The sequence below is a fragment of the Centrocercus urophasianus genome, unplaced genomic scaffold (assembly GCF_019232065.1).
Source record: "Centrocercus urophasianus isolate 14NV4802_14NV808 unplaced genomic scaffold, USGS_Curo_1.0 seq_24, whole genome shotgun sequence".
In the NCBI taxonomy this organism is placed as follows: domain Eukaryota; kingdom Metazoa; phylum Chordata; class Aves; order Galliformes; family Phasianidae; genus Centrocercus; species Centrocercus urophasianus.
Genome location: NW_024884800.1, coordinates 1,458,052 through 1,483,541, shown reverse-complemented (window position 1 = coordinate 1,483,541; position 25,490 = coordinate 1,458,052). Strand labels below are relative to the sequence as shown.

The 25,490-nt window shown below is 47.2% G+C and overlaps 1 protein-coding gene across 3 annotated transcripts; it reads left to right on the top strand.

Annotated features, from left to right (window-relative positions):
- Positions 1-1,220: 1,220 nt before the first annotated feature.
- ENOX2 (ecto-NOX disulfide-thiol exchanger 2) lies at positions 1,221-24,725 on the top strand. 3 transcript variants are annotated; one of them, XM_042824998.1, is made up of 16 exons: positions 1,221-1,281; positions 7,792-7,935; positions 8,643-8,774; positions 10,102-10,185; positions 12,384-12,539; positions 13,073-13,279; positions 13,625-13,858; positions 14,569-14,781; positions 16,285-16,391; positions 18,886-19,000; positions 20,298-20,479; positions 21,168-21,275; positions 21,854-21,910; positions 22,579-22,687; positions 23,207-23,292; positions 23,424-24,725. In XM_042824998.1, the coding sequence occupies exons 1-16, from the start codon at positions 1,230-1,232 to the stop codon at positions 23,553-23,555; spliced, it is 2,118 nt and encodes a 705-aa protein (XP_042680932.1). In that variant the 5' UTR covers positions 1,221-1,229; the 3' UTR covers positions 23,556-24,725. The 3 variants fall into 3 exon arrangements, with proteins under 3 accessions (XP_042680932.1, XP_042680931.1, XP_042680933.1); XM_042824997.1 differs by having other exon boundaries at positions 8,640-8,774; XM_042824999.1 differs by lacking the exon at positions 10,102-10,185 and having other exon boundaries at positions 8,640-8,774.
- The last annotated feature ends 765 nt before the right edge of the window (positions 24,726-25,490 follow it).

The window sequence follows — 25,490 nt, the reverse complement described above, 5'->3', positions numbered from 1 at the left end:
CTGTGATGTTATCTAAGTGCTTTTTGTAAAATTGTAACGATTTGTAAAATCCACACAGCAGGAACATTTCCCTTTAAAACAGGCTACAGAGCTAGGGACTTGCTTCCATCTGAAAACTGGGGATGCTTTATGCAAACAGTAGTCGGTTCCTCTTCTGTCACCTGCCCTGCTGGTGGAGATGAAGGCTCAAGGCTTGATCCCATACACATGCAGAACCTGCCTCGGTCCTGAGGCCATCCTCATCATCATCTCAGAGGAACAGATGAAAATAAAAGCACCCTACTAAGACCAAAACAAGAGCAGCAGGCAGTTTGTGGCACCCATCTCTATGCCTGCGAGAGCAAACACCACACAACAGATCCTGTGCATGAAGGAAAGAGCCTGAGATAAGGCTCACACAGAACAGATGGGCTCCGTGGGTTGAACTGATACCTCGCAGGTGGGTCTGGTAGGTGGCTCCGCTCTGACTCAGTTGTGGGGATCAGCACATCGTGTGTCAGCGTGACGTGGCTGCTGTCCGCGCTTGGCACGGCGTGGGCTCCACCAGCTGTTGCTTTGCAAAGCCGACCCATCCTTGCTGAGTATCTGCCAACGCTGAAGCCGTCCTCTGCCTCCTCCAACACGCCTGCGAGCGCCCATTGGGAACGGAGACAAGCGGGCCTCCTGCTCCTCGCGTCTGCTGCGGTCCTGCTGCCCACGGCTGCGGGCAGGGTTGGTGCCCGGGCGCGGGGCCGCGTTGCCATCTGCGGCAGGGATGGCATCTCCTTGTGCGCGGGGGGACGGACTGACGGGAGACGATGACACGCTTTTGTACCGAGCGGGAGGAGGAGCACCGACCCGCACTGCAGCGGGGTCCGTCCGTCCGCGTCCCCGATTCGCTCCTCCTCCCCCGGCTCTGAGATAAAGAGCGCTTCCTCTCTTTGCTCAATAAATCGCATCGCTGCCGGTCTGCTCGCTGTTCCGAATCACGGCGGGATTGGGGGAGGGTCGCCTTCCTCGGCGTTTCGGGGGCTGCGCCGCCCCGCACCCGGCCCCGCCGGCAGAAAAAGAGCCGAGCGGCCGCGGGTCCCCAGGGGGCGGCTGTGAGCTGCAGCCGGGATGGGAAGCGCCCCGCCCCGCCCCTAGCGCCGCTCTCCCGGCATGCAGTGCGCGCCAGGCCCCGCCCCCAGCGCCACGGCAGCCAATGGGTGGCGCCGCAGGGGGGCGCTAAGCGGGGACGCTGGACGCGGATGTTTGTGGAGAGCGGGCGCGGCGCGGCCGGGCGCGGAGCGGGGCTGGGCGGTGAGTGCCGGGCGGTGCGGGGCGGGCGGTCAGCGCTCGGCGTTTCCACCTCAGCCCGCGCCGCGCTGCGTGTGCGGGAGCTGCGAGAAGCCGGCGTCTGTCGGCGCAGCGGGGCCCGAGGCGCGGGAAGCTTCCGTGCCGCCTTTCTGGGTCAGCGGCAATTCCGGTACCGGGAGGAGCGGCCGTAGCGGGGCGCCTCGGTGGCGGTTCCGGTCGCGCTGTGCCGGCGGAGGGCGGTGCTTCCGGCCCTGCCCGCTCCCGCGGGACCGCCGGCGGCAGCTCTCCGTTCCCGTGCTGCGGCCCGCAGGCGCTGTGCGGCTCGTGCCCAGCTGTGCGCGGCCGCCCGCGGCCCCACGGTTCTTCGGGCGTTAAACTCATTGATGCCGCCGTTATTTTAGCCCCGTCCCGTGCGAGGCCCGGCTGTTACACGCGAGAGCTGCTCGGCTCGGGATGCACACAAATGCTTTTGGTGGTGTTTCCCTTCCTGGGCTCGTCGCTCCTTCCCCACCTGGAAGCTGAGAAGCTGTTGTGTCTCTTTTTTCACCTTACATTTGGGGGACTTAATAAGGTCTAGTTAGAACGCCCTCTGCGTTAAGTTGTTGAAAGCTCCCTCTAAGCCACCGTAAGGTCAGGTTTCTCGCTTTAAGGTCATGTTCTTAGTATCAGTGACTTCAGCCCGTGGAAGAGATGAGGTTCGATTTCCGAGCAATTTCAAAGGTGTTGCTACAGAGGCATTCTGAATCCCTTCCAGAGATGGTGTGAGATTTCTCGCCTAATCCCCGGGTTTTCTGCTGTCACTCCTCCACTGCCAGCGCCTGGATCCCAGAGCAGCACCTCCCCACAGCTCCTGACTGCTCTGCTGTTGGCACTTTGCAGTCCTGCTCCTCTCACTGATGCTGTGGGTGTCCCCCAGCTGTGAGCTGCCCATGCCTTTCTTCAGCGCCCTCACCTGCAGAGCAGCACTCAGCCCTCAGCTCAGTGTCTGCACTGGGCTCTGGTGACAGGTCCCGTGTGCTGGAATTCATCTGTAGACGTGAAGCATTTTGTGTTCTGAAAGTGTGAGTTTGGCAGTGAGCATCCTCTCAACACTCAGTGCTGGTAGTTCTGGTCGTTTATCACAGTGGTTGGGGCACATCAGCCTCATGAGGGCCTTCCACAGGGAATCAAAGACTGGATCGGCTGGGTGTGTGTGGCCATACGTGCCTGCTTGCGTACACCAGTATGTCATATTTTCCTTTTTGTTCGTTTAGAACCCAACTCATATCCTGCTTGATCAGCCCTGTGCTTTTCTTGCTGTGTTGGCAGTGGTTTGTGAATGCCTTTCCTTGAAAACACTGCAGGCAACGCTTTGGTACAGTGAGCACTGCAGCCAAAGACTCTTCACACCTCTTCTTCTTTTCCAGCAACTTGCTGCAGTAATTACCTTGTCTGGAGTTGATATTTCTTTTCACTGTAAGTTTCCAGAATCACAAATTGAGCTGCGTGCCTCTTCAAGGATTACCAGAGCTTAATCTTCCTATGCAAAGGCAACCAGTTTCAGGCATGCAAGTAGGGTTTATTTAACTGCCCGCTGGTGCTTAGCGCGTTGATGTATGAAATCCCTCACAAATTCAGATTTACTTACTGCTAATGGGTTTACCACCTGCTCCTTCATCTCCTTCCCCCACATCCAGGAATGGGCCCATGGGTGTCACTCACAGCAGACTGATGGTGACACATGCAGCTGCACTCTGTGAACCGTCGCCCCAACCTGAGCTCTTGGTGCCTCCGTTGGCGCTGCCCATGTGGGGAAGCACAGCAGTGGTTCTGCTTGCATTGCCACTTTGGTTTGTGTTCTGCTGAGCCCAGGAGTGCTGCGTGGGCGCTGAGCAGGGAGCTGCACCTTGCAGGCAGGCAGGCAGTGGCAGGAAAGCTGGCTGAACTACTGAAGTACTATGAGCACCTTGCCATGTTCCTGGTGCAGTATGCAGGTACAGTGCGTTCCGTGTGCTTCTCTCACGCTGTCTGGATGAGAGTTGTTCGAATGTAGGATTATATGGAGTTGATAGAAGTAACTTTTGGAGGCTTGCTGATCTCTGCAGTGTGCTTAGGCAGCTCCTGTACCAATGGTGTGCTGGCAGCTGATGATTACAGAGCTCTGACCGTGACAGTGAAGCCAGGAGTAGAGTAGAAAGCAGTGCACAATCCCAGAGATAGGTGTGAAGCCTGGGAACCAGATCCAGAAAGCAAATGCTTGGTTTGGATGTGTGACTTTGAAGCTTCTGTGCTTTTCTTTTCTCCTTTCCCTTCCCTGCTGTTTTTGTTCTGTGTTTTCTAATTGATTGCTGCAGATGTTAGGTACTTTGTTTTCTTTTAAAGTGCATTCCTTTAGGCGTCAGAACAAGTGGTATGTAACCAGATGGGAGTCTTATATTCTGCAATCCTGTTTATTTCTGTTTAAGGAAAAGGACCACTGTTCAGGTTGAGAAATACGTATTTCACATATTGGCCAGTGTTGGCAAAAGGCAGATCCATATTTATAGCAAAGCCTGCGTCAGCCCATTTCTTGAGTTCTCCCTTCTGGATGCTGAGTAAGTGAGAAGCTTGGTGAGCAGGTGTAAACTCCGTGGGCTTCCTAAGCATGTGCTTGAAATGCTTGTAGGCGTGTGGAGGTGTCAGGGTACCTGTTACTACTTTGTGATTTGAGTTACAGGGGATGGATTTGCGCAGCTCCTTCTTGTTATCGGTCGGATGTCAAGAAAGATGTTTGAGAGCCTGATGAGCACAAGGCTGCTGCTGCTAGAGCACGTGCTGGGGTGAGCAGCTCTGTGTGCCCCAGGCAGTGCTGGGTTTGTGGGCAGAGCTGGTGGTGTTTGATGGGACGAAGGCAGCAGGGAAGGGTTTTGCAGAAGTCCTGAAGTGAAGCCGCCCTGTTGGGGTGCTGCCTTGAGTAATGCAGTGGTAGAGCCTTGCAGGGTGAGCTGTGCCACTTTGTTTCTTGGGGAGAATTGTTGTCGATGTTTTCTGCTGTCAGTAAAAAGAATGATCTGTGAAGCAGTGCTTTGCAGTTAAACTGGAGTTGAGCCTCTCTACTATAGATATATACACATACGTTTTGCTAGTCATTAAGCCAAGTTCTGTTAGTGGGAGTCAGTGGCTGGAAAACGAAGTCTTGTCAAGGGCCTGGCATGGGACCCAGCGTGGATAGATACTTGCCTTGATTTATGCCTGGAACATTCTGTATTCAGGCCCTTCCTAATCCCATATATAGCATCAGCGTGGACCCGGAGCGATGGGCAGGTCTGTGCAATGGTGGAGCTGCTGGGGGCAGCAGGAGGCTGCCACGTGTCTCAGTCAGAGCAGGCAGAACCCAGCAGAGTCCAGGGCTGACGACTGCCTGGAGCAGCCTGCTGTTCTCAGGGCTGCTGTGGGAGGAGGACCTGTGCTGGCAGTCATCTCACAGAATCGTGGAGCCGTGGAATATCCCAAGTTGGAAGGGACCCATGAGGAGCATTGTCCTGGCACCGTGCACCGCTGAAAGAGCCTGGCTCCATCATCTTAGCATCCTGACTTCAGATATTTATGCACATTAATAAGATCCCCTCCCAAACCCTTTCTTCTCCAGGCTGGAAACATGCAGCTGCTTTGATTAGACAGAGGTCCAAATGAGGAGCTGGCTCTTCACTTTCCTGCTGTTGTTCTTATTTGAAAAAATCAACTTCTTGGGTGGCACCCGGTGTTTCCTGCCTGGCATGAGAGGGAATTTCCTTTCTCCATCTCTTCCATGCTGCCTATAATCTCTGGAAGACCGTGCTGCAGACTTAGGCTGCTGCTGCTAATTATCTTGATGAGACTGGGAGCTCTTGGACACAGCACTGTCTGCTGAATCAGCAGCAGTGGTCTGTACCCATTCAAGAGTGTTTTACTTGGAACTGAAGCAGCCACCCCACCTCTGCTCCTGTGTGATGCAAGGCAAGAAGAGAAACGATAATGACTCCATTACCACAGTCTTTTCTCCTTTTATAGCTTTTTTCTTGTTAATCTGCCTGCTGGAAGCAGGAGGGGCATTGCAGGCTCACAGCTGCTACACAGCAAGTTGCCTGCTGGTTTGCAGTTATGCAGTGCTTTAGTTTTTGTGGAGAGGCTGTGGTCGTGCTGACGACTTGAGAGCATTTGTAGATCTGTTTCTGCTCCTTCCTGTGTGTCACATTAGCAGCAGAGCCTTCTGTGTGCAACTCAGATACGTGGATCCTAGCAGAAAATGATCTGCTCCTCAGAGCTGTGTTTGTGGCTGCCAGGGGAGCAAGCTGAATCAGACCGCAGGGAGTTCCAGCGAGTGTCTGGGCTGGCTGGCATGGCTGCAGGGCTGCTCCCTCCTGCTCTGTGCTGCTCTGTCAGGCTGGTTGGGCACCACAGGAGCTGCCTGGCAGTGCTGCAGGAGCATCCTTTGCCTTCCACACAGCTCAGCATTTGGCCTGTCAAGGATCTTGTCTTTTCCAAAAGTGGTGATGGAAATAATTGCACTGAGGAGCTGCCTTTGCTCTCCGGTGGGGTAGAAAGAAGTGGTGTGGGTGAGGAGCATTCACCCCTGTGCTGGTGTGGTGTGATGCTCCTGCAGGCAGTGCTGGCTGTCCATCCCTGTGTCAGGCCCAACATGGGCAGCATCTGCCTGCGGTCAGCGTGCTCTGCTGGACCCAAGTGTGAGAAAACGTGCTTTGAAGTTTAATGCTTGAGAATAAAGTTTATAATTATTACAATCACATGGAATCACAAGGTTGGAAAGGACCTACAAGCTCATCCAGTCCAACCGTCCTCCCATCACCATTTCTACCCGCTGAGCTGCTATCCACACCTCACAGCACTCATCCAGAAGCCTCTTGAGCACTCCTTTACTCTCGCTGTTTCTTTACTATGCACAGCTCTCTATTTTTAACCTGCTGCATTTGTGATTCGTTTTCCTGACCCCTCCCAGCCGCAGTGATATTTTGACTTTGGAGCATTGAAAAAGCAGTGCAGTAGGCACCTTGCATAGCTGGGTGCAACTATTGTTATTGCCAGCTGAACAGCACTCAGCTTTTTGGCTGCTTCTGCTCTTCTCACCTTTCAGCAGCTGAGATGAGAGCTCCCTCAGGCTCCCTGCTTCCACTCTCTTGTCTATTTACAGCCGTACACAGCAACCGTATTTATTAGCAAGTTCTGGGAAGTGGAATCCTCTAGAATAGATCTCACAGTGCTGGCTGTGGCTTGCAGCGTGCCTGGGGAAGGTTTGGTGTAAATGAAATGGCTGCTGTGTTTCAGCCCCTCGGTGCTGGGAGGCAGCATCGCTGTCAGCTTGGCTGCTTCTGGAGCTGTGCTGCTTCCCCCAGAGCATATGTGCACCTTAGCAGGAATGCAGCTATTTTTATCAATTCTCATTGGTCCTGGGCTTTTTTCTCTTTTCTTTTTTTTTTGCATTGACTTGAATTCAGAGTTTGCTGAGACAGAGATGAACACAGCAGAATATTTTAGTGTCTCTTCAGTTCTGGATCCCTACAAGTGCTGAATGCAACAGGAGATGGAACCGTGAACTCAGAGCTCAGTCGAGGGCAGTGTACATCTCCAAAACTTATCATTGCTTTTCGTGCTTGAAGCTTATGTTCAAAGTGCTGAATTTTTGAAGCCTCTGGTAACGTGGAGTTGTTTAGAGGCCCTTTTTCTTGTTACCACCCCTCGTTTTGAGAGAAAGGCCAAGTAAAAGAGGCAGGATCGATGGGGGCACGTACACGAGGCAGAGCTGGCCGTGGTTTGTGGATCACCACAGGTGACTTAGCACAGATTGACTCTTAAATGGATGTAATGCCTTGAAGTCAGAAACACGCTGGAAGCTGCAAAGCAATTTTTCTTCAGTCAGCTTTGGTTCAAACGTGCAAAATTAGCTTTTCTTCCTGTGAATGATGGCTGGCTGTTGAAGGATCTGTCTCCTCTTTGCTCCGTTTCACTGTCTCTCTTGCTGATCCCCAGCTAGATCTGCCAGCTCTCCTTCCTGAGGGAACGGATTGCTGAGCTCTCTTCCTTGGCTACAGGAGGGCTCAACTGCTTGCCAGCCTCCTTGATTAAAAATAGCAATAGCAATTGCAAGCGAGGCACGCCTCGTGTTTTTGCTAGTAAATGAGCCCAGGTGAAGTCACTACTGGTGACAAACCAGGCAAAGCTAAATGTCTATTATGGGTTGGAAGAAACAGAATGAATTTCTGGCTTCCAAGTTTCTGAACTGGGAAATACAGTGCAGTGCAGGAGAGGTGCACCCCTGCTTTATAGCATCGTGCAGCTTGATTTTTGTGGGTCCAAGGAGGGATGGTGAGAATAATGTTTGTAGATAACATTTTAAATTGATGTGAGTGGGGCATACTGGGGATGACAAACAGGAGGCATAGCTGCTTCGGGGGTCTGAAGGATACCAGCAGCACGTGGGACAGGACGTTGTTTTCATGATGGTGATATTGAGGCATTGCAAACTGTTATAAAGTATCTGAATCTATTTTTGTATTTCAGGCTTAAACCATCTGTCCTTTGATCCTGCCAGCAACAGCAAATCTCTGCAGTTTGGCAGCCTGAGTGGTGCATGCGTGTCGGAAAGCCCAACTGAGAATGGGAGTGATCCAGGCAAGAAGAGGAAGAGAACAAACGTTCCTCCAGGTAAGCCATGTAGCAGCTTGATATCTGGCAAAAGAGAAGGTGTCTGTGTAAGTGTAGACCAAAGCTAACGGCTGTGCTGAGGTGTCAGTGCTGGAAAGTGCCCTTGTGAGACCTCACCTGCAGTGCTGCCTTAGGCCTGGGGTCCCCAGCATGAGAAGGATGTGGAGCTGTTGGAGGAGGTGCAGAGGAGGGCATGAGGATGATCAGAGGCTGCAGCATCTCTCCTCCGAATAAGATCAAGGGAGCTGGGGGTGTTCAGAAATGTGTAATTATTCTTTGCTTCATTTCCCTGTTCAGCATGGAAGAAATGGCTTCAGGTGGCAGTGGAAATATTCTCTGCATGAGCAGACTGGTCGTCTCTGATTCCAGTGCATTTGTGGAGGTTTATACACGCAGAATATTTGTTCCTTCTTCATAAATTCTTATCTTTAATCAATGTTCCCTCAGGGTTCCTTAGAGCTGTGCATTGTAATGGAAAAAACATTTTAAGTGCTCTTGGAAGTCAGTGCTTTCATACACCTTGCATCCCTGAAATGTCTTCTGCTTGACAGGGAGGCTGCTTTTTTCAGACAGGCCCTTCCTGTGCGCTGGGGTCAAATCTGCTTTTGTATGCTGAAACAGCAGAGCCTTGCTGAGCAACGTTTGTCCTACAGAGCAATGAAGGTGTGCACTGAGCTCTTAATCACCTTTTTTTTTCCTCTCAGCAGATGGTGGCAGAAATCTGAGCCTAGACTCCATTTCAATGGGCTTGCCAATGTCAGACCCAACTGCCTGGGCCACTGCGATGAACAACCTGGGGATGGCTCCCATGGGGATGACAGGACAGCCCCTCCTGCCAGGTGTGAGACTTTATCCAGACTGTGCCCACCTTTTCTTTCCAACGTGTCTTTGGGAAGAACCTGTGTCAGCTGAGTTGGATTAATGGGGTTTTTGTATGCGGTGCACGTTTATAAGCTGCGTTCATGTGTTGATGTCAGTGAGCAATATATCTAGAGGCTGCTGAGTTTTTGAAACTGGGTTGAGAAGAAATACATGTTTATGGATGCAAACAATGGCTACTGGGGTAGTGGGAAGGTGGGTTGTACCTGTAGGTAACTGCAGCAGACCAGCAGTGGAAGTGTTTCACGTGAGACATGTCTACAGAGCTCAGGAAGCCAGTGATACCAAGTAAAGCATTATTCTAAGCTGAACTAAAGCTGCATAGACTGAAGGGTGGGAGGCAAATGATGAGGAAAGCAATAAAGCAGTAAAATGGATTTGGCAGAAGATAATGGAGGATTTTGCTCAAGAAATGGCCACCTGGTAGTGTGGAGTACTGCTCAGAGGTGAGTCAACCTGTGCCCAGGGTATGTTAAAGAGCTCCTGTGTGGCAGCAGAGATGTGCTATACGTGGTTTCACTGCAGTGTGGTGGACCTGTGAATCAAAATCCTGAGTTGAAATTACTGTTTCAGTCCTCTGCTACAATTGAGCACTTGAGAAGGATGCTGTCCCATTTCTGAGTAACTGCCTTCATACCTAAGGAGAGAGTGCCTGCGTTGGTGGCACTCTACAGTCCTGTTACTCCTCTGGTGGCACAGTGCAGGTAGTTTGCTGTGCAGCTGAGCCTGTATTTAGCTAATAGTGTCACTGGATATAAATTTTGCATGCAGTCTGTATTCTTCTGTTCCCTAGGCCTTGTTTCACATTTGTCTTTGCTGTAAGAGATGCTTTCATGCATTTTTCTCCTATTCATGTATATGTGTCAAATAAAAGTCAGCAGAAGTCTGTCCTGGGAGAGCACGCAAGTTTGAAGTTGCTTTCTTATTCCCTGCTGTAAGAGCAGGGGAGACTTTAAGCTTCCAAGTAATTTTTGTTCTGATCCTTCTAAGATTGGACTTTGAGATCAGGAGTTTTGCTCCCAGGACAGATGACTCAGAATGGTTTAGAAGGAGCACAGTGTTTTTTTGAGACCCGAATGCTCTGGTGAATGTGGATCTGTTGTAAAGCATAATGGTGAAGTTCAGACCAGACATATTTGTAGTACCAATGAAAGAGGAGAGGTAATGGAAGATTGGAATGAGTTGGACCATCTTTGCTCAGTGTCAGGTGAGACTAAAGTTTCAGGTCACGTTAAAAAATTGTTTGAAAATGCTTGAGCACTTACTAGCCTCGTTCTGTTTCTACAGATGAAGTAAAGCATGTAGTTGTGAGATGCTTTGACAAGACTACAATGTCTAAAATGAATACACATCATCTTTCACGCCATCCAGGTAATACTAGTTTTATATAAAAGTTCTCACAAACAGCAAACAGCAGCTGCCAGGCCTGATGTTTTTGAACCTCTTAGAATCCTTGAGGACTTCTTTTTCTTTTTCTCTTTTCTCCTTCTTGCTAATGGAGACTGGCTTTTCTGAATTAGCATCACAAGCCTCTCAGATGCTGGCCTGTAGCCAGGAGATAAGCTTATATAGAGAGCCCTAGGCAAGATGGAGAGTGGTCCAGTCTATTGCTGTTGGAGCAGTAAAAAGTGAGATTCACCACAAATCCAAAGACCCTGGGATCTGTTTCCCCCTGTATGTACACCTTTTACCTTTCATTATAATGTAACTACATTCATCTTCTCTGCTACTTCTTTTGCTTCTGCTAATTGTATCAATTCATGCTTTCTTCTAAAGCCTGAATCAGAGAAATTCCCATCCTGGATTTCTTATCCCTCTGATTTTTCCAGCTCCTGTTTTTCCCAGCTGTCCCTGTTTTCTGCCAGTGAGTGCTGAAATAATCTTGATCTCATAGATGTACCTTTGCCAAATTGTGCTGAGAAGGTGAGCAGATCTTTACATTCTAACACGTGGGCATTTCAACAGTTGCTGCATTTTTCCAGCAGGTCACTGTTGCTCCATATCCCCCCTTGTCCCTGCAGTGAGAGCATTGGTCATTCCTCTTCCTTCCAGCTTGTTGAACTGCAGTTTCCTTTCAGTGGTGATGCTGTTGTTTCAGCTCAGATCAGGAACTTGCTCAGAAACAGATCTTTTATTTTTTCCTCCTGCCTTCTATCTTCAGTGAGCGCGACCATTGAAAGTCACAGCCGTTCACAAGGTGACCTTCCTCTTGATGTTCAGCAGGGATCTAGGGTGGGGTAGCAAGACTTTCCCTTTCTCTGAAGTCTGTTTCATGGTGGAGCTTTTGCTTTGGGTCTGTTGGCACCATTCATGTGTGGCGTAAAGCGAACAGCAACACTTGCAAGCAGAGCATTGTAGGTAAAGTGTGTAAAAATGTAGCCCTGGACATAATGTTCAAATTACAAAGGAAAATAAAGCTCAGCTACCAAACTGAGACATCCTGTTTGTGCACTCAGAGTTGTCTTGCTCCCAGATCTCTGCGGAGCCAAGCAGGAGCTGGTTTTAGTGTTTGCAAAGTGAAGAATACAGAATCGTTTCTCTGCCCTAGTGATATGAATAGCATTGAAATGGTGCCAGCTTAAGATCAAAGGAAAATGCTGTCTCTGCACCACTCTGCTCTGCCTGCTGGCAATTTTCATCTGTGCCCTGCAAAATTAATCTTATCTGCTTACATCTGTAAAAAGCAGCCAGCTTCAGCCAGTTCTGCAGCGCTCAAAACTGCACATTCAGGGACAGGGTCCTTCGGTGCTTTGGGGAGCTCCTGTGTCTTCAGAGCTTCTGCTACAGGGAGAGGAATGGTGGGAGGCAGTAGAGAAGGTGGTTTGCAGCTGGGATCTTAAGCTGCTAGTAGCAGCTGGCCCTGGTGGTGCTGGGTGTCCTTGGCTGCTGATGTTATCAGCTCAGGAGTTTTCTTTGGAAGCCATTTGTTTAAGTATACATTTTCCATGTTGGTTGCCTGAAAGTCTTGGTTTCCCCAAGGTTCACAGCTTCTGAGCAGATGAAACACCTCATGTTTGACAATTCTTTTTAGTTGTAGTTGGTGTGGGTGGTAAATCGAAGCAAAAAGCAGAATAGCATACTTCTTGTTTAGTCTTCTGACTATATCTGAATAAAGCTTAGGAACATTGAGCAACGTAAGATGTGTGTTACCACTGTAGGTTGCACTTAATGGGAAAGTGTTTCCTTAAGCATTTAGGAAACTTAAGCTGCTGTACCTTTTACCCAGAATTCTTCTAGAACTTTCTTAACTGATGTTCCTACACTTCATTTGAGTAATTTACTGGGAAAGGTTCTGGTGCTAGATTGGAGAGGGTACGTATGGAATAGAAAGGGGAGCAGTTAATGTGAACAGAGGAAATGTATTTTTCTGAGGCAGTTGACAATTTCTTACACGTTATTTCAAGGGAACAGATGTGAAGTTCTGCTGAGGTAAGTGGTCATGTCTCCTCTCTCTTGTTTACTCAGGTAATTTTCACTGGTGTTTGTAGATGCAGTACTTTACTTGCTGTCCAAATGAACAATTACTGTACGAGTCCAAAACTGATTCCCTTGTTCTCTCCCCCATTTAGATTTTGATCCTGCTCTTGGAATGATGACTGGAATCCCTCCAATCAATCCCATGATGCCAGGCTTGGGCATAGTCCCTCCTCCCATCCCTCCAGACATGCCTGCTGTGAAGGAGATCATTCACTGCAAGAGCTGCACTCTTTTCCCACCTAACCCACGTAACGTCTGTTTATATTTTTGTCCCCTTTCTATCTATGAATTTTTGTGTCTATATAGAAAAGTACATACATAAAAATGTGTACATCAGAGAAAAGAGTCACGTGGAACCCCTTTAGTGACTGACCAGATCCATCAGCCATTGCATTATGTTTTTTCCTCATGTACCTCCAGCCTCCCTGCTGGCAGGCCACCATAGGAAGCTGAAAAGTCTTTGTGCAAGCACTATTCAACAACCACTAAAACATCTCTGTTATCAACATTGTTTTCATCTGAAAGCCAGAACGCTGCACCAAATCAGCTACTGTGCAGGAAATTGACTCAACCCTGGATGTTCAGTTTGGAAGCAAGCTAGTAAACGTGTTTGTTGAATGGCACCTCAGCAATGCTTGGCACAACTGTTTGTCAGTCAAGACAGATATACTGGGGCTAACTCATGCATTTGAAGGAAACCAGGACATCTGTCAGTGCAGCTGGGCAGATGCATGGAAATTGTGCTGACAGACCTGATCTGTTTTTGTTCTGCTATCTTCAGATCTGCCCCCTCCAGCAACAAGAGAGAGGCCCCCAGGCTGTAAGACCGTGTTTGTCGGGGGGCTGCCGGAAAATGGAACCGAGCAGATCATTATGGAAGTGTTTGAGCAGTGTGGAGAAGTCATAGCTATTCGGAAGAGTAAGAAGAATTTCTGTCACATCCGCTTCGCTGAGGAGTTCATGGTGGACAAGGCGCTGTATCTTTCTGGTGGGTATATTTCTGTCTGAGATGGAAGCTTAAAATTCTGGGCTGTGGGTGTAACGACTTCTGTGTGATTACGATGATAGGCTTGATAGCCATTTGTCTCACGTGGTGTCAGTTTGCCTCTTTCTCTGCTCTTTATGCTTGTCTGCTACAATATCTAAAAGCTGCTCCTGATAGGAAAGAGAGCAACGCTTCGTTACCTTGGGTACTGTAGACCCTTGCAAACTATCAGCTCTTCTGTTCAAGGTCTTGCTATCTTTGTGGGAGTCACAGACAGGCAGAGGCACAGGGAGGTTGTACCCGTGTAAATCACCGATCCTATGTGAACACTGTTGTCATCACCACCAGGCTATCGCATCAGGTTGGGTTCCAGCACTGACAAGAAGGACACCGGGCGCCTGCACGTGGATTTTGCCCAGGCTCGGGATGACCTCTATGAGTGGGAGTGCAAGCAGCGCATGCTGGCAAGGGAGGAGCGCCATCGCAGGAGGCTGGAGGAGGAACGCTTCCACCCGCCCTCCCCACCTCCTGTTGTGCATTACTCTGACCACGAGTGCAGCATTGTTGCGGAGAAGCTGAAAGGTCAGTGGTTCTGTGGCCTGCAGCTGCCTGTCTGCACAGGGTCGTCTTATAAAAACAAACGTACGTCTGACTTTGGTTTCTTCCAACCCATTTTTGTTCGTGTTTAAGTGACGAGTTTAAATCCTGAATCCAGGGTGGTGAGGCACTGGCACAGGTTGCCCAAGGAGGCTGTGGATGCCCCATCCCTGCAGGCATTCAAGGCCAGGCTGGACGTGGCTCTGGGCAGCCTGGGCTGCTGGTTGGTGACCTGCACACAGCAGGGGGTTGGAACTGATGAGCATTGTGCTCCTTTTCAACCCAGGCCATTCTAGGATTCTAAGGCTTTTTTCCAAAGCCTAAACCCTATCTGTGGCCTGATTCTTTCAGTCAGAGGATATTTGCTGTCACGAAAGAGTACATCTAAATAGGCATATAAAGTTATCTCATACATTTCCAGCAATTGATTCCTCTTTTCTGATGGTCCTCTCTTTCTGTGGACTCTACAGCTTTCTGTCAGCTCGTTTCCATCCTTGTGATTCTATGAATTAGGTTTGGACTCCTTTGTGTAGTCTTGTGTTTGGGTAGTGCTGTGCTTTCATGAACCCAGGGCAGCCAACCTGAGCAAGCTGACCTTTGAGAGAGGGCAGGTCAGTGGCAGCAGGAAAAGGATCTGAAAGCTGCACAGGCAAACTTGTGCTTCCGTGATTGAAAGATACCATTTCTTGCTGCAGATGACACTAAGTTCTCAGAAGCTGTGCAGACCTTGCTCACCTGGATAGAGCGTGGAGAAGTGAACAGGAGGACTGCAAACAATTTCTACTCCATGATTCAGTCGGCCAACAGCCACATTCGCAGATTGGTGAACGAGAAGGCAGCGCATGAGAAGGAGATGGAAGAAGCTAAAGAGAAGTTCAAGCTTGCTCTCTCAGGGATTCTGGTTCAGTGTGAGTAGTATTTCTGCACTGAGTGTTTGCTACCTGTTGTTGTAGAGAGGATGCTTAATTTCTAGAGTCTGGTAAGATCATGCTAAAAACTCACCAGGGCCATAAATGACAATGGCTTCTATGCAGCTACAGTTAATTTATAAGCATATGTCATTAACTTGGCAAAAGTTTCTTGTGGTGCCTTTTATTAAAGTCAGAGTCCACATCTGAGGGGAGGAGAGATGAATTCCTAATGTGTTGTTTTTTTTTCCTCTTTTAATTGTAGTCTATTAGTAATTTTATAATCTTTTCAACACTGCACTTCTGTGTACAGACAAGGTAAGTTCCTGGTAATCTGATGGCTCAGCGAAATGTGCAGGATTTATTCATCAAAGGTAGGATGCATTAGAGTGCTCCCAATACCCCATTGTCAGTAACAGCTGAAGTTATGATGAAAACCTATTGCAGAACAGAATTTTGAACCTGAGTCCCAGTACTTTATTAGATCAAGGAAGAGCTGTTGGCTCTCTTAGTTCTAGAGTGTGATTTATAGCAGTCCTCAACCCATCTGTAGCCTATTACACATCTCTTCTTAGTTACTAAGTCTGAAATATTTTTTAAGAGTACTTTTTTCCATAGCTTTACTAAGCCTCCTTGTACCTCTTGGCTAGGATGTGAACATTCTTAACTTTGGCTTTATATTTGTTAATTTAATTGTCTAGTATTTGATTTATATATATTTTATTCTATCGAAAAATATGGGCAAACGGTCCAGAAGAAAAAGCAGTGTGCACTGCAGAGTAAGTAGTAATAGTCAACTGCATGCAAGTCACCTCTATAAAACACCTAGTGGTATCTCAGGCACGTCTAGATTTATTAGTTAATCTAAGGAGCAGAGAAATGATTTCATTTCCTAAGAGTTATACCTACAGCACCACAGGTGTGGGGAAAAAACAGCTAGGTGTACCTTCTGCTGTTGGTTGAAATCTCCTCCCAGGGGAGGCGCTTCTTATTTACAAAAACCTCTGCAAATTTTCTAGGAAAATATTTTAGAATAAGTCCAAGGAAGAAAAAAGAAGTTGCTGCTGGATGTGTAGGACGCAGCTGCACTGTTCTTTGGGACTGTACCCACTGGGCCTCAGAGCATGCAGGGTGCCAGCTTTCACAAGTCGTGAGAGCAAATGTTAGAGAGCAAGTGCTGTCCAGGTCCAGGTGTAGCCATTGCACTGATAAATGGTGTTGCACATGGAATGTTTTTGTCAGTGCAACGTGTGCCTTCCTTTCTTCCCGCTGAGTGCAGATGCAGTTTTCCCAGCTGACATGACTCTGTGCTGCTGGCCTGGTCAAGTACCCGCTTTCCTTTCCAGGCACAGAGTCCTGAGCATGGCTTCAGCACAGTACAGTGTTATAACGAAAGGTTAGCCAAACACCTGCCTGATTCCACTCTTTTACTCCTTTACTCCTCTTGTTCGCCCTCTCTGGATGATATTCTGGCCTGATTTGTCTGCTGATTTGATACTACAGTCGAGCAAATAGTGGCCGTGTACCATTCTGCCTCCAAACAAAAGGCTTGGGACCATTTCACGAAAGCTCAGCGTAAGAACATCAGCGTGTGGTGCAAACAAGCAGAGGTTGGTAATTTTTTATTGTGCTAGATCCTCCAGCCAGTCTCTTTCTTGTCAGGATATTGATTTTAAGTTTGCACGATGCTCACGTGGATAACAACATCTTAATTCACAGTGTAAGATGGGAATTACTCGGTCGTCTCTTGTTCCAGGTAATGAATTTGCTGTTAGCATTTGTGTTACTAGTAGCAATACGTTCAGATCTGTGTGCTGATTGAAGCTGGATATTGATCTGTTTTTAATGTTAAAGCAAGAGGTATTTCTAGAGAGATATTAAGGGAAAGAAGATGAGGATTACCACTGACATCTGTTTTGTCGCATTTCTACTGATCGACTTGAGAGATGGAAATAATTGCAGCTGGACAGTCTGAAAGATTTGAGGGAAGATATTCTCATATTTGCACATTTATTTCATGCATTGATGTTGCTAAGAGGGGAAATAAGGATTTAAAGGTGGTGCAGGAGAGAATGAGGGGGGGGGGTGAAAGGAAGTGTGTGACTCCAACATCTAGTAGATGTCTGCTGGGATTGTAAGGGAACTGAGCTTGTGTAGGTTGGGAAAGGGAAGGCTGAAAGGGTCCCCACCAGCAGCTTTCTGCTATTTAAACCAGGGGGTCACAAGGAGGCAGAAATGGTCTCTTCTGATAATCACACAGCATGAGGGTGAGCAGCAGTGGTCACATGTGAAGACAAGGGAAGTTCCATTTGGGTTTAAGCCTCAAATTCTGTTCCTGAAAAGCAGTTCAGCCCTGCAGAAGAACCCAAGGTGACAGGGGAATCTCCATCTTTGAGTTCTGAGTAAGGCCCTTGGCAGCCCGATTTGCAGGGAGCACATCAAAGAGAGCCAGAGTTAACTTAAAGACCTTAGGAAGTATTGGTTCCAGCCCAAGCCTTCCTGTGATTCTGTGTTTTCCTTATGTATTATGTTCCTTATTACAAAGAAATCTGTTCCAACAAAGCTAAAAGTCACCTTTGACCTTTAAAATAATTTTAATGTCATCTGTAAATCTGGGCAAAGTGAACAAGTTGGTGGTAACTGTTTACCCAAAAGCCATTTATCTGTGGGGTTGGATGTATGCAAGCCGCCTTTCAGCATAGCTGCAACCTGAGAAAAATGGGAGTGTTTGCAGAGCTTGATAGTATTCAGTGAATGCTCTTATGGTAAAAAGCAGAGGAGTGATCCTCCACAACTCTGTTAAACTCTGAATGACTGTTTTGGGAAGTTCACAGCTGAGAACCCCCCATGACATTGCACTTCTGGGGCTTTCTTTCCAAATCCCACTGAGCTAGTCCTTTCTTAGCAGCTACAATGGAGGAGCTAATGTTTGTTCTTATACCCAAAAAGCCAAGTGGAGAGTCTTGATTCAGGTTACGCCTCTGCTTTGAGCCCTAGTGCTGCTGTTTTCTTTTCTGCTTGCCTGAGATTACTTACCACGGTTGGGGTGGGAACGCGCTCTCCATTTGGAGTGGTCTGTTTTTCCAAGGTAAGTTCTCGCAGTGGGAAGAGGCAGCAAGACCTGTTATGAGGCATCTTCCAGGAATGCTGCTGGGCTCAGCGTGCGTTCCTTTCTCAGGATTGTTTCTGAAAGGAAGATGGCCCCCCAACACCTTCTTGCTACGGTTTTTGTTGGAATTCAAGAAAAGCTTGGAGGAAATTGAGGAGAACTTGGAGGGCAGCTTGGGGAATGGGTGTGTATTGGGAATCATTGGGCTGGGTCAGGGTCTCTGCTGCTCTGTCAGTGGTGATTTAAGGTGGTTTTGGCAGACAGTGCAGGTGGGTCTTGCAGCTGAGGGCAGCTCATGAAGAAGCCATTGCAGCTTGAGACTTGGTGGAACACCATACTGCTATAACTACCAGCCAGCTTCTTTTCTTGCTTTGGAAGGGCCTTAATTAAGTTTTTCTCCTCTCTGATGCTTTTCTTTCCCCATCCATGGCTTCCCTTCAGCCACAGAGCAGCCTTGGTACATCCTGCTGTGCAGCCTTGGCCTCACTGTGTGCTGTGCTCTCTGCAGGCTCTTTCAGCTTCTGGGCCAGCTTTTAGATTTTAGCTGTTGGGCAGAATTAGTTAAAAACAGTAGGAACGTTTCTCTGTGATCTTCAACCCAGCTTCCATTTTATGTGTGGTCTCCAGGGCAGGCAGCAGTTGTTTTGGAACTGAAACCAGCCCTGTCCCTCCTGCTCAGGTTTGCTGTATTCTTGTCCTTTCCCCCTTGTTCCCAAGGTATCATCCAGGCTGAGAGTATGCTCATTTTCCCTGAGGCAAAGGAGAGCATGGCTTAGAGGGAAGATAGAAGAGTCAGAAATGCCAGTCGTGCTGATAGATTGGCTCACGGTAGATGATGTTCTTGATTGAGTAGACTGTGCCAAAAATTTCTATCGTTTCCCTTTTCCTGTATGATGGAGCTGTGTTTTGCAGACTTAAGACTTCTGCATCTCTTAATCCATACAATCTGTCCCTTATAATCTGCATTTAAAAAACATCTGGTTTCTGAACCTTAGGAGATTCGTAACATTCATAATGACGAACTAATGGGCATTCGAAGAGAGGAGGAAATGGAAATGTCTGATGAAGAAATAGAAGATCCATCAGAAATGAAAGAAACGGATGAATCAGGTAAACTTCTTCTTGCAGTGGTTTGTTTTGGGAGCCCCGCTCAGATCTGACTGTGCAGAGCAAAATCAATAGCAGTTTTCTGCTGCCAAGGTTTAACAGCATGCAGTCTCTAATACTTGCTTTGCCTTCTGTTAGTCTTGCTAAACTTTTGTGCATTCATACAAACTGATGGACAGTAAGAAGTTCATAGCACTGTACCAGGACTTAAGAGGAAGCTGTAGGAAACCTTTTTACAGGCAAGCACAACATCAAGGGATATTGGTTATTTAAGCAGTGGGTTTTATAGCTATTTCTGTTGCTGTCAGCTGCTCTACCTTGTCTCTTCCTTTCTTCCAAGCTCCTGATGTCTTTTTGAATTTGCTGGTAGATATCCTGCTGCAGCAAATCCTGCAGTCATAGGTACAGAACATACATATGTGACACTCTTCCTTTTGCATCTGAAGGTTACATTATGAGACAGAGAGAGAGAAGAAGACTGCTTCTCCAACCAGTTGTTATTTTGTAATCGTTCACTGTGGCTCCATTGAGCTCCTGCCAGCTCAATAATTCCTTTTGCACGAGTTTTTAAGTGTGATTATAATTCTCAAAATCCTTGTCACTGATTGTTACTCGTCATCTCCTGCTGAATTAGGGTGATACAGCAAGTTAACAGTTGTTGGAGTTATGTATTGATATTAAAATATATCCTACATTATCCACGCCCCCCAACCTTTCCTCACCTCTCCTAATTCTGTAGCCTTTTCTGAGCCTTCCAAGGGCAGTGTCCAAGTCCTGCATAAGTGCCTGAGCAGGCTGTAACCATGGCCCAGGTAGCAGAGGAAAACAGCAAGGGCAGGTGGCAGAGCATGTGCTCCACATGGTGGGTATGCTTTGAAACCTGCTGAAGCTATCTTTGCAGTGCTAATGTCATATAACCCCATTCCTAAATTTATCAACAGCAGGCTGATGGAGCTGTTTCATCCCATGGCTTGATGGGGATCATCTTGTGGCTGAGGGTGGCAGTAGAGCCTGTCCAGAGTCTTTCAGCTTTTCTGATCAGGAAACCTACTTCCTTGCCTACATCGTCGTTTTACTCCAACACATTCTTTTGCCTTTTCCTTTTTTTCCCCCAAGTTAAATACTGCTTTTCCCCTAAGGAGATGTTCTTTGTCCACAGCAGTGTGTTTTTCTGAAGAGTGGTTGCAAGAAACTCTCTTTAGTACTGTGGATTTGTAACTGAGACTTGGCAGTCTCAGAAGTGTGAGAGCCAGCTCATGCCCAGCTCTGATTTTTGACCACTGCCTGCCTTGTTTTCCAGCACTTGTGTCACAGGTGGAAGCCCTGAAAGAAGAAAATGACAGTCTGCGCTGGCAGCTGGATGCCTACCGGAATGAAGTAGAGCTCCTAAAGCAGGAGCACGGCAAAGCCAGCAGGGATGAAGACACAACCAAAGAGCAGCAGCTGAAACTTCTCCAGCAGGCTCTGCAGGGAATGCAGCAGGTGGGCCTGGGCTTCCATCTGGCTGTGGCCTTGCTACAAAGACAAGGGGGCTGTGGTGCAGGGCACAGGCACAAGCAGAGGTGTTCTGTTAATCCTACTTTACGAATTCCTTGTGTGATGTTGGCTGTGACTCCTGGAATAGTGAGTGTGCTGACCTTCCCTCGAAGCCCTGTGAGATCCTGATTGCTGCCATGAGCAAAAAGGTGGGAAATCCCAACTTGCTCTGCAGCCTTTTCTGACGTTTACTGGGCTTTCATTCTCACATGGATTTGTAGATCATGTGTTGCTCTTTGGGATTTCCTTAGGCCAAATATCAAGTGTTTAGGTTCCTTGTAAGTCTTAACAGTATCCCTTCATGTCTTAAACCAGACTGATAACCAAAGCATGTAGAGTACACGATAGTCCAGCTATGCACTTCATTAACATTAGAACCTGCTGTGGAGGCTGTGGTTCACTGAAGGAATCTGAGGTAGGCACTAACTGCATTGCTATTTGTAACATCAGAGCTGGCTGGAGGAGCCTTCTCTAATCACCTTCAGCTATTTGTGTGTAAGGAAATAGCAGGAATGGCCAGACAACAGATTTTCCTTTTTGCAGATGTCAGGGAGTTAAAGTTTCTCTATGTGCCACTGCCAGGATAAGAAACCATGCTGAAAGAGCTCTGAACTGTTTAACTTTTCTCTTCCAGCATCTTTTGAAAGTTCAAGATGAATACAAAAAGAGAGAAGCTGAGCTGGAAAAAGTGAAAGAAGACAAACTAAAAATCGAAACGTTATTAGAAACCCTTAAGGAGCAGGTATGGGACTTCTTGATCCTTATTCTTCAATAGTAAATGCAGTTCTTGCACTTCATGGCCTGTAGCATGTGCAAGGAAGGAGAGGGTGTAGAAGATGCCTAGGCTTGCTTAGGAGAAGTGGCCTTTTGAAAGGTAGAGAAAATTACCTGATTAATTGGAGGTTGCATAAGTGAACTTCCTGATTGCTTCATGTAACAGTGAGGCAACCATCAGAAGTAACTGGATAAATACAAGGCTGTATCTTGTTTGTGGGTTTGCATGTGAATCTAGGCTTGCTTGGTCCTCTCCTCCGTAGCAGACTCAATTTTATGTGTACCTACAGGATAGATGAGAAGTATTGCAGAGCACTTCTCATGGAGGACTGTAAAGCAAGTGCCTTTGGACCTTTCCTTCCCTGACTTTGTATCATTAACCCCACCATTTTGTGCCTTGCTCTAGGGAAGGTGATAAATACTTAGCTTTTTAGTAATTAAAATAGAGCTTGAATACCAGAGATCTCCAGTGTGGGAGCTTTGATGGATATTAAAGAACAAAAATAACACACTAACATCAGTAACCTTTCCTTTTCTTACACATAGCAAAGCATAGCAAATGAAGAGGACAAAGAGAGAGATGTTACTGATGGCCAAGGGAATGTAAGTAAAGTCTTCTGCTGCTTTAGTCAGCATTTTATTGAGGGAAGTAGTGATATCTCATTGTACAATGAGCAATTGACTGTTGCAAAGCATACAGACGTGGTACATAATGGCCTGTCTATCAGTTTACAAGTTAAGAACTTCAAGTTATCCGTAGCAACTTATTTTGAGGATAATAAATTATGTGAATTTACGTTTTAATTCAGTTCTGTGAATTCACGTCAAGGAGGGTTCTGATCCCAAGCCCTCTGCAGGCAGGAGGCACTTGCTTAATCATGCTGCCACTGTTTATGCATCTAAAAAATGTACATGTGCATCTGAATTAGTTGCTGCAAGACTTTCTGTCTAGTCTAGTTTTGGTCTTCCAGGGCAGATGTCATGTGAGTGACCAAGGATGATGAAAGTGCATGTTGTGGTGTTTTATTTAACATCATTAACTTCAGTCTAGCTTGGTTATTCAGACATGCAAGTTCTGATAGCAGCATGAACATCATTCTGATGTATTGGATGCCTTTTGCAATAGAGAGATAAATAAAGCAATATGATGGCTCATAGAAACAGGAGAAGAAGAATACAAAGTCAGGTCTTACTGAGCTGCTGCTTGGTGTGTAAGTGTGCTTCCTGTGCTGTCGGTGTGTGGAACAGGCCTGTGTGTTTTTTTTCTGCAGGAGAGCAGTATGCCCAGAGTTTGTGCATGCAGCCAGGAGAAGGAGTGTCCAGTTGAGAAGACACTGAGCAATAGCCCTGTGAAATCAGAACGAGAAGCTCTCTTAGTTGGTGAGGCCTTTTGATTAGTGATGATGTTAGAGACTGAAGTGGTGGGAGTTCCTTCGGAGCGGCCTCTCAGCTGCTAGGGGCTGCCTTTTGTTTCTTGAGTTGTGCCTGTAGAGGTGGGAGTCCTGCAGCCTACAACACACGGCCCTCTGCTGCTCTGCCCATTGACCTCTGTCTTTTCCTGCTCCTTAACCTGGCACAGCTGGAGCAGAGTTCTGCTTTCCTCTTCTTTAGCCTTGCATCCCCACATTTATAATAGCTCCCTGCTGAATTCTGGTGAGGTTTGACATGGAGCACGTTACCATTACTTGGCAGGGAGTGAGAGTGGTGAGATCTCTAAGTGTTAGCCACCTGCATCACTTAGCTGTCATTTACTTTGCAGCCCACAGACCAAACTTCACTGAATTTAAAACCAGAAATGCCAAATAAGATCCCTGTGTGCAGTGCCAGCAATGGCAGAGAGCTGGTGTTCTCAGCTGATGGTTCTCATGAAAATGACATTTGTGGCTTTCCTTTCCCCAGGAATAATTTCAACATTTCTTCACGTGCACCCATTTGGAGCAAGCATAGAGTACATTTGTTCCTACCTGCAGCGCCTGGACAGCAAAGTAGGTGCACTAATACCCTCATTTCCTGATTAAACACCAATTAAACATGTTTGAATGCATGCAGTCGTTAGAGGGCTTCTGTAACCAACAGCATCTTGTGTTTTAGTGAAATTTCCCTTTCCTTTTCACAGATTTGCACCACAGAAGTGGAAGTTCTCATGACCAGACTACAGACGACATTTAAACAGGAGCTGAGTGGGGTTGGGGCCAGTTTGGAGAAAAAATGGAAGTTTTGTGGCTTTGATGGCTTGAAAATGACTTGAACTTCAGCTGAACTGACTTAACACTGAAAGCAACAGCAGGATGTGTGCGTCAAGAAAATTTGGGATGCCTCTTACCTCTGTTTCTGATGATTATCTTGCACGCATGGGATAATAATGTAAGTGAAATTTTAAGTCCAGATTAGCACTAGGAGAAACTTCAGGTGCTGGAGCTTCTTTGAGTTATTTTGTTAACAGGCAAAGTGCTGTTTGATACATTTTGTGTACAAAGTTCATGTCTGATATTTTCAAGCACAGCATGTAGACCCAGTGTTTTGCCAATGTTGTATCTGTTTCGTGTGCCCAAATCTCTGGTTATCATTGTACCTTCTTTTTACTGATAGAAACATATAGACTATCCACTCAGACAATAGTTTTCTGGTTTCTAGAACCACCAAAAGGAAAAAAAAAAAAGGCATTTTTTTAGACCTTTATATGCTAAAAAAGTAAATATGTTTAAGCAGAAGATTTAATTGAGCCTAACAATCAGTTCTTTTTCATGCTCTTTTCTCTACTGAAGGTTTAACTGTTAAGCTAAGGTGAAGGCAGTGTCACCAGGAGTGTGATTATAGCAGTACCTCTGGGGTGTGCATTGCAAAATCAGTCTAAACAAACTTTTTGTGGGAGGGATATTTAATTTTCTACTGATCTGGGTGGAGCAAAAGGCCTACATCAGACCTGTATTTTTACTGATTGTTTACCATCAAATTTCTCCACCTGCTTTGTTTTTGAGACTGATCTTCACAAAGTGTGAGAAGCAGCACAGACTGCAGCTTCCCAAGGGCTGTTCCTCGTGTTCTCAGTAAACATCAGACACTCAGCCCTCTGCAGAAAATTAGTAAGATAGACTCTGAAATGCTTTAACAATCAAAAAACCAAACGAAAAGGAATCCACGCTGTCATCAGACAGAGCTTTGGTAGTGGATACCTCCTGGAGTTGTAGAAGTGAGTGAGGGACCTGCATGTATCTTATTGTGGTGCAGGCTGCAGAAACGAGTGGAACAAACCTTTCTATTGGGACCAGGCTGCCCATGCTGGGGGGAGCTACCTGCTCACCTTGCTCCTGACACTGAAAGCCTGCTACACTGGAAACCCTTTTAAAGAAATCTGAGTATTTGTGTCACTACAAGTGAACGTTGTATTTTTAAGGAATAAACATTTTTTATGTTCCAATCTCAGCCTTGCTGCTTTCTTTTTCCTCACCTGACTTGCGTTGTCTGATCCAAGAAGGGGGTGCTCCAGAAGTAAGACAGAGGGTTGGAGGCCCTGCCCTTTGTGAGCCTGGATATTCTCTGCTCTTGTAGCAGACATCTGTTCTTCAATCTGCCCCAAGGCATATCTGTGCGTGGGGCTCCTTGCTGTCCTTGCTCCTTCACGTCCTTGAAGAGGTCAGGACTCACCTTCTGGCACCTTTCTGTCCTCTGGGCGAGGTGTGTGCAGGTACACACACAAATGCCGACATGGGTCCTGATCTAGCTGCCTTTCCATGACAGTTATGCAAATGTACACATGAAATGCTGAACGGTTTCAATAGACTTCTTGCTCTCAGAAGTAATTATCCCTTGCATCTTTTCCTTACTGACTGGTAACACCTCTTTCTGTGAAGTATAACTAGGTTCCTATAGCTGCTCTGGATATACGGTGAGCAGTCATTAGGTATAATGAAGTAGAACCCAGCGTTCTCATTTGTCTTTAAGCAGAGAAGCTCTAAGGCACTGCAGGAGAAGCTCACGTTGCTCAGTCCGTGCTTGCAGCCTGAAGAAGCACGCCTCAGAGCCCTGCATTTCTACGTTCTGGCGCTCCTCTAGGCCCTGTCGCACACTGACGGCCACTGCCGGGCCCAAACCCCACCGCCCGCAGGCAGTCAGGCCGGGCCTGGCGCCCCGCGGCGGGGCCTGAAGGAGAAGAGACTGAGACCGAGCAGACCGGAAGTCTGCA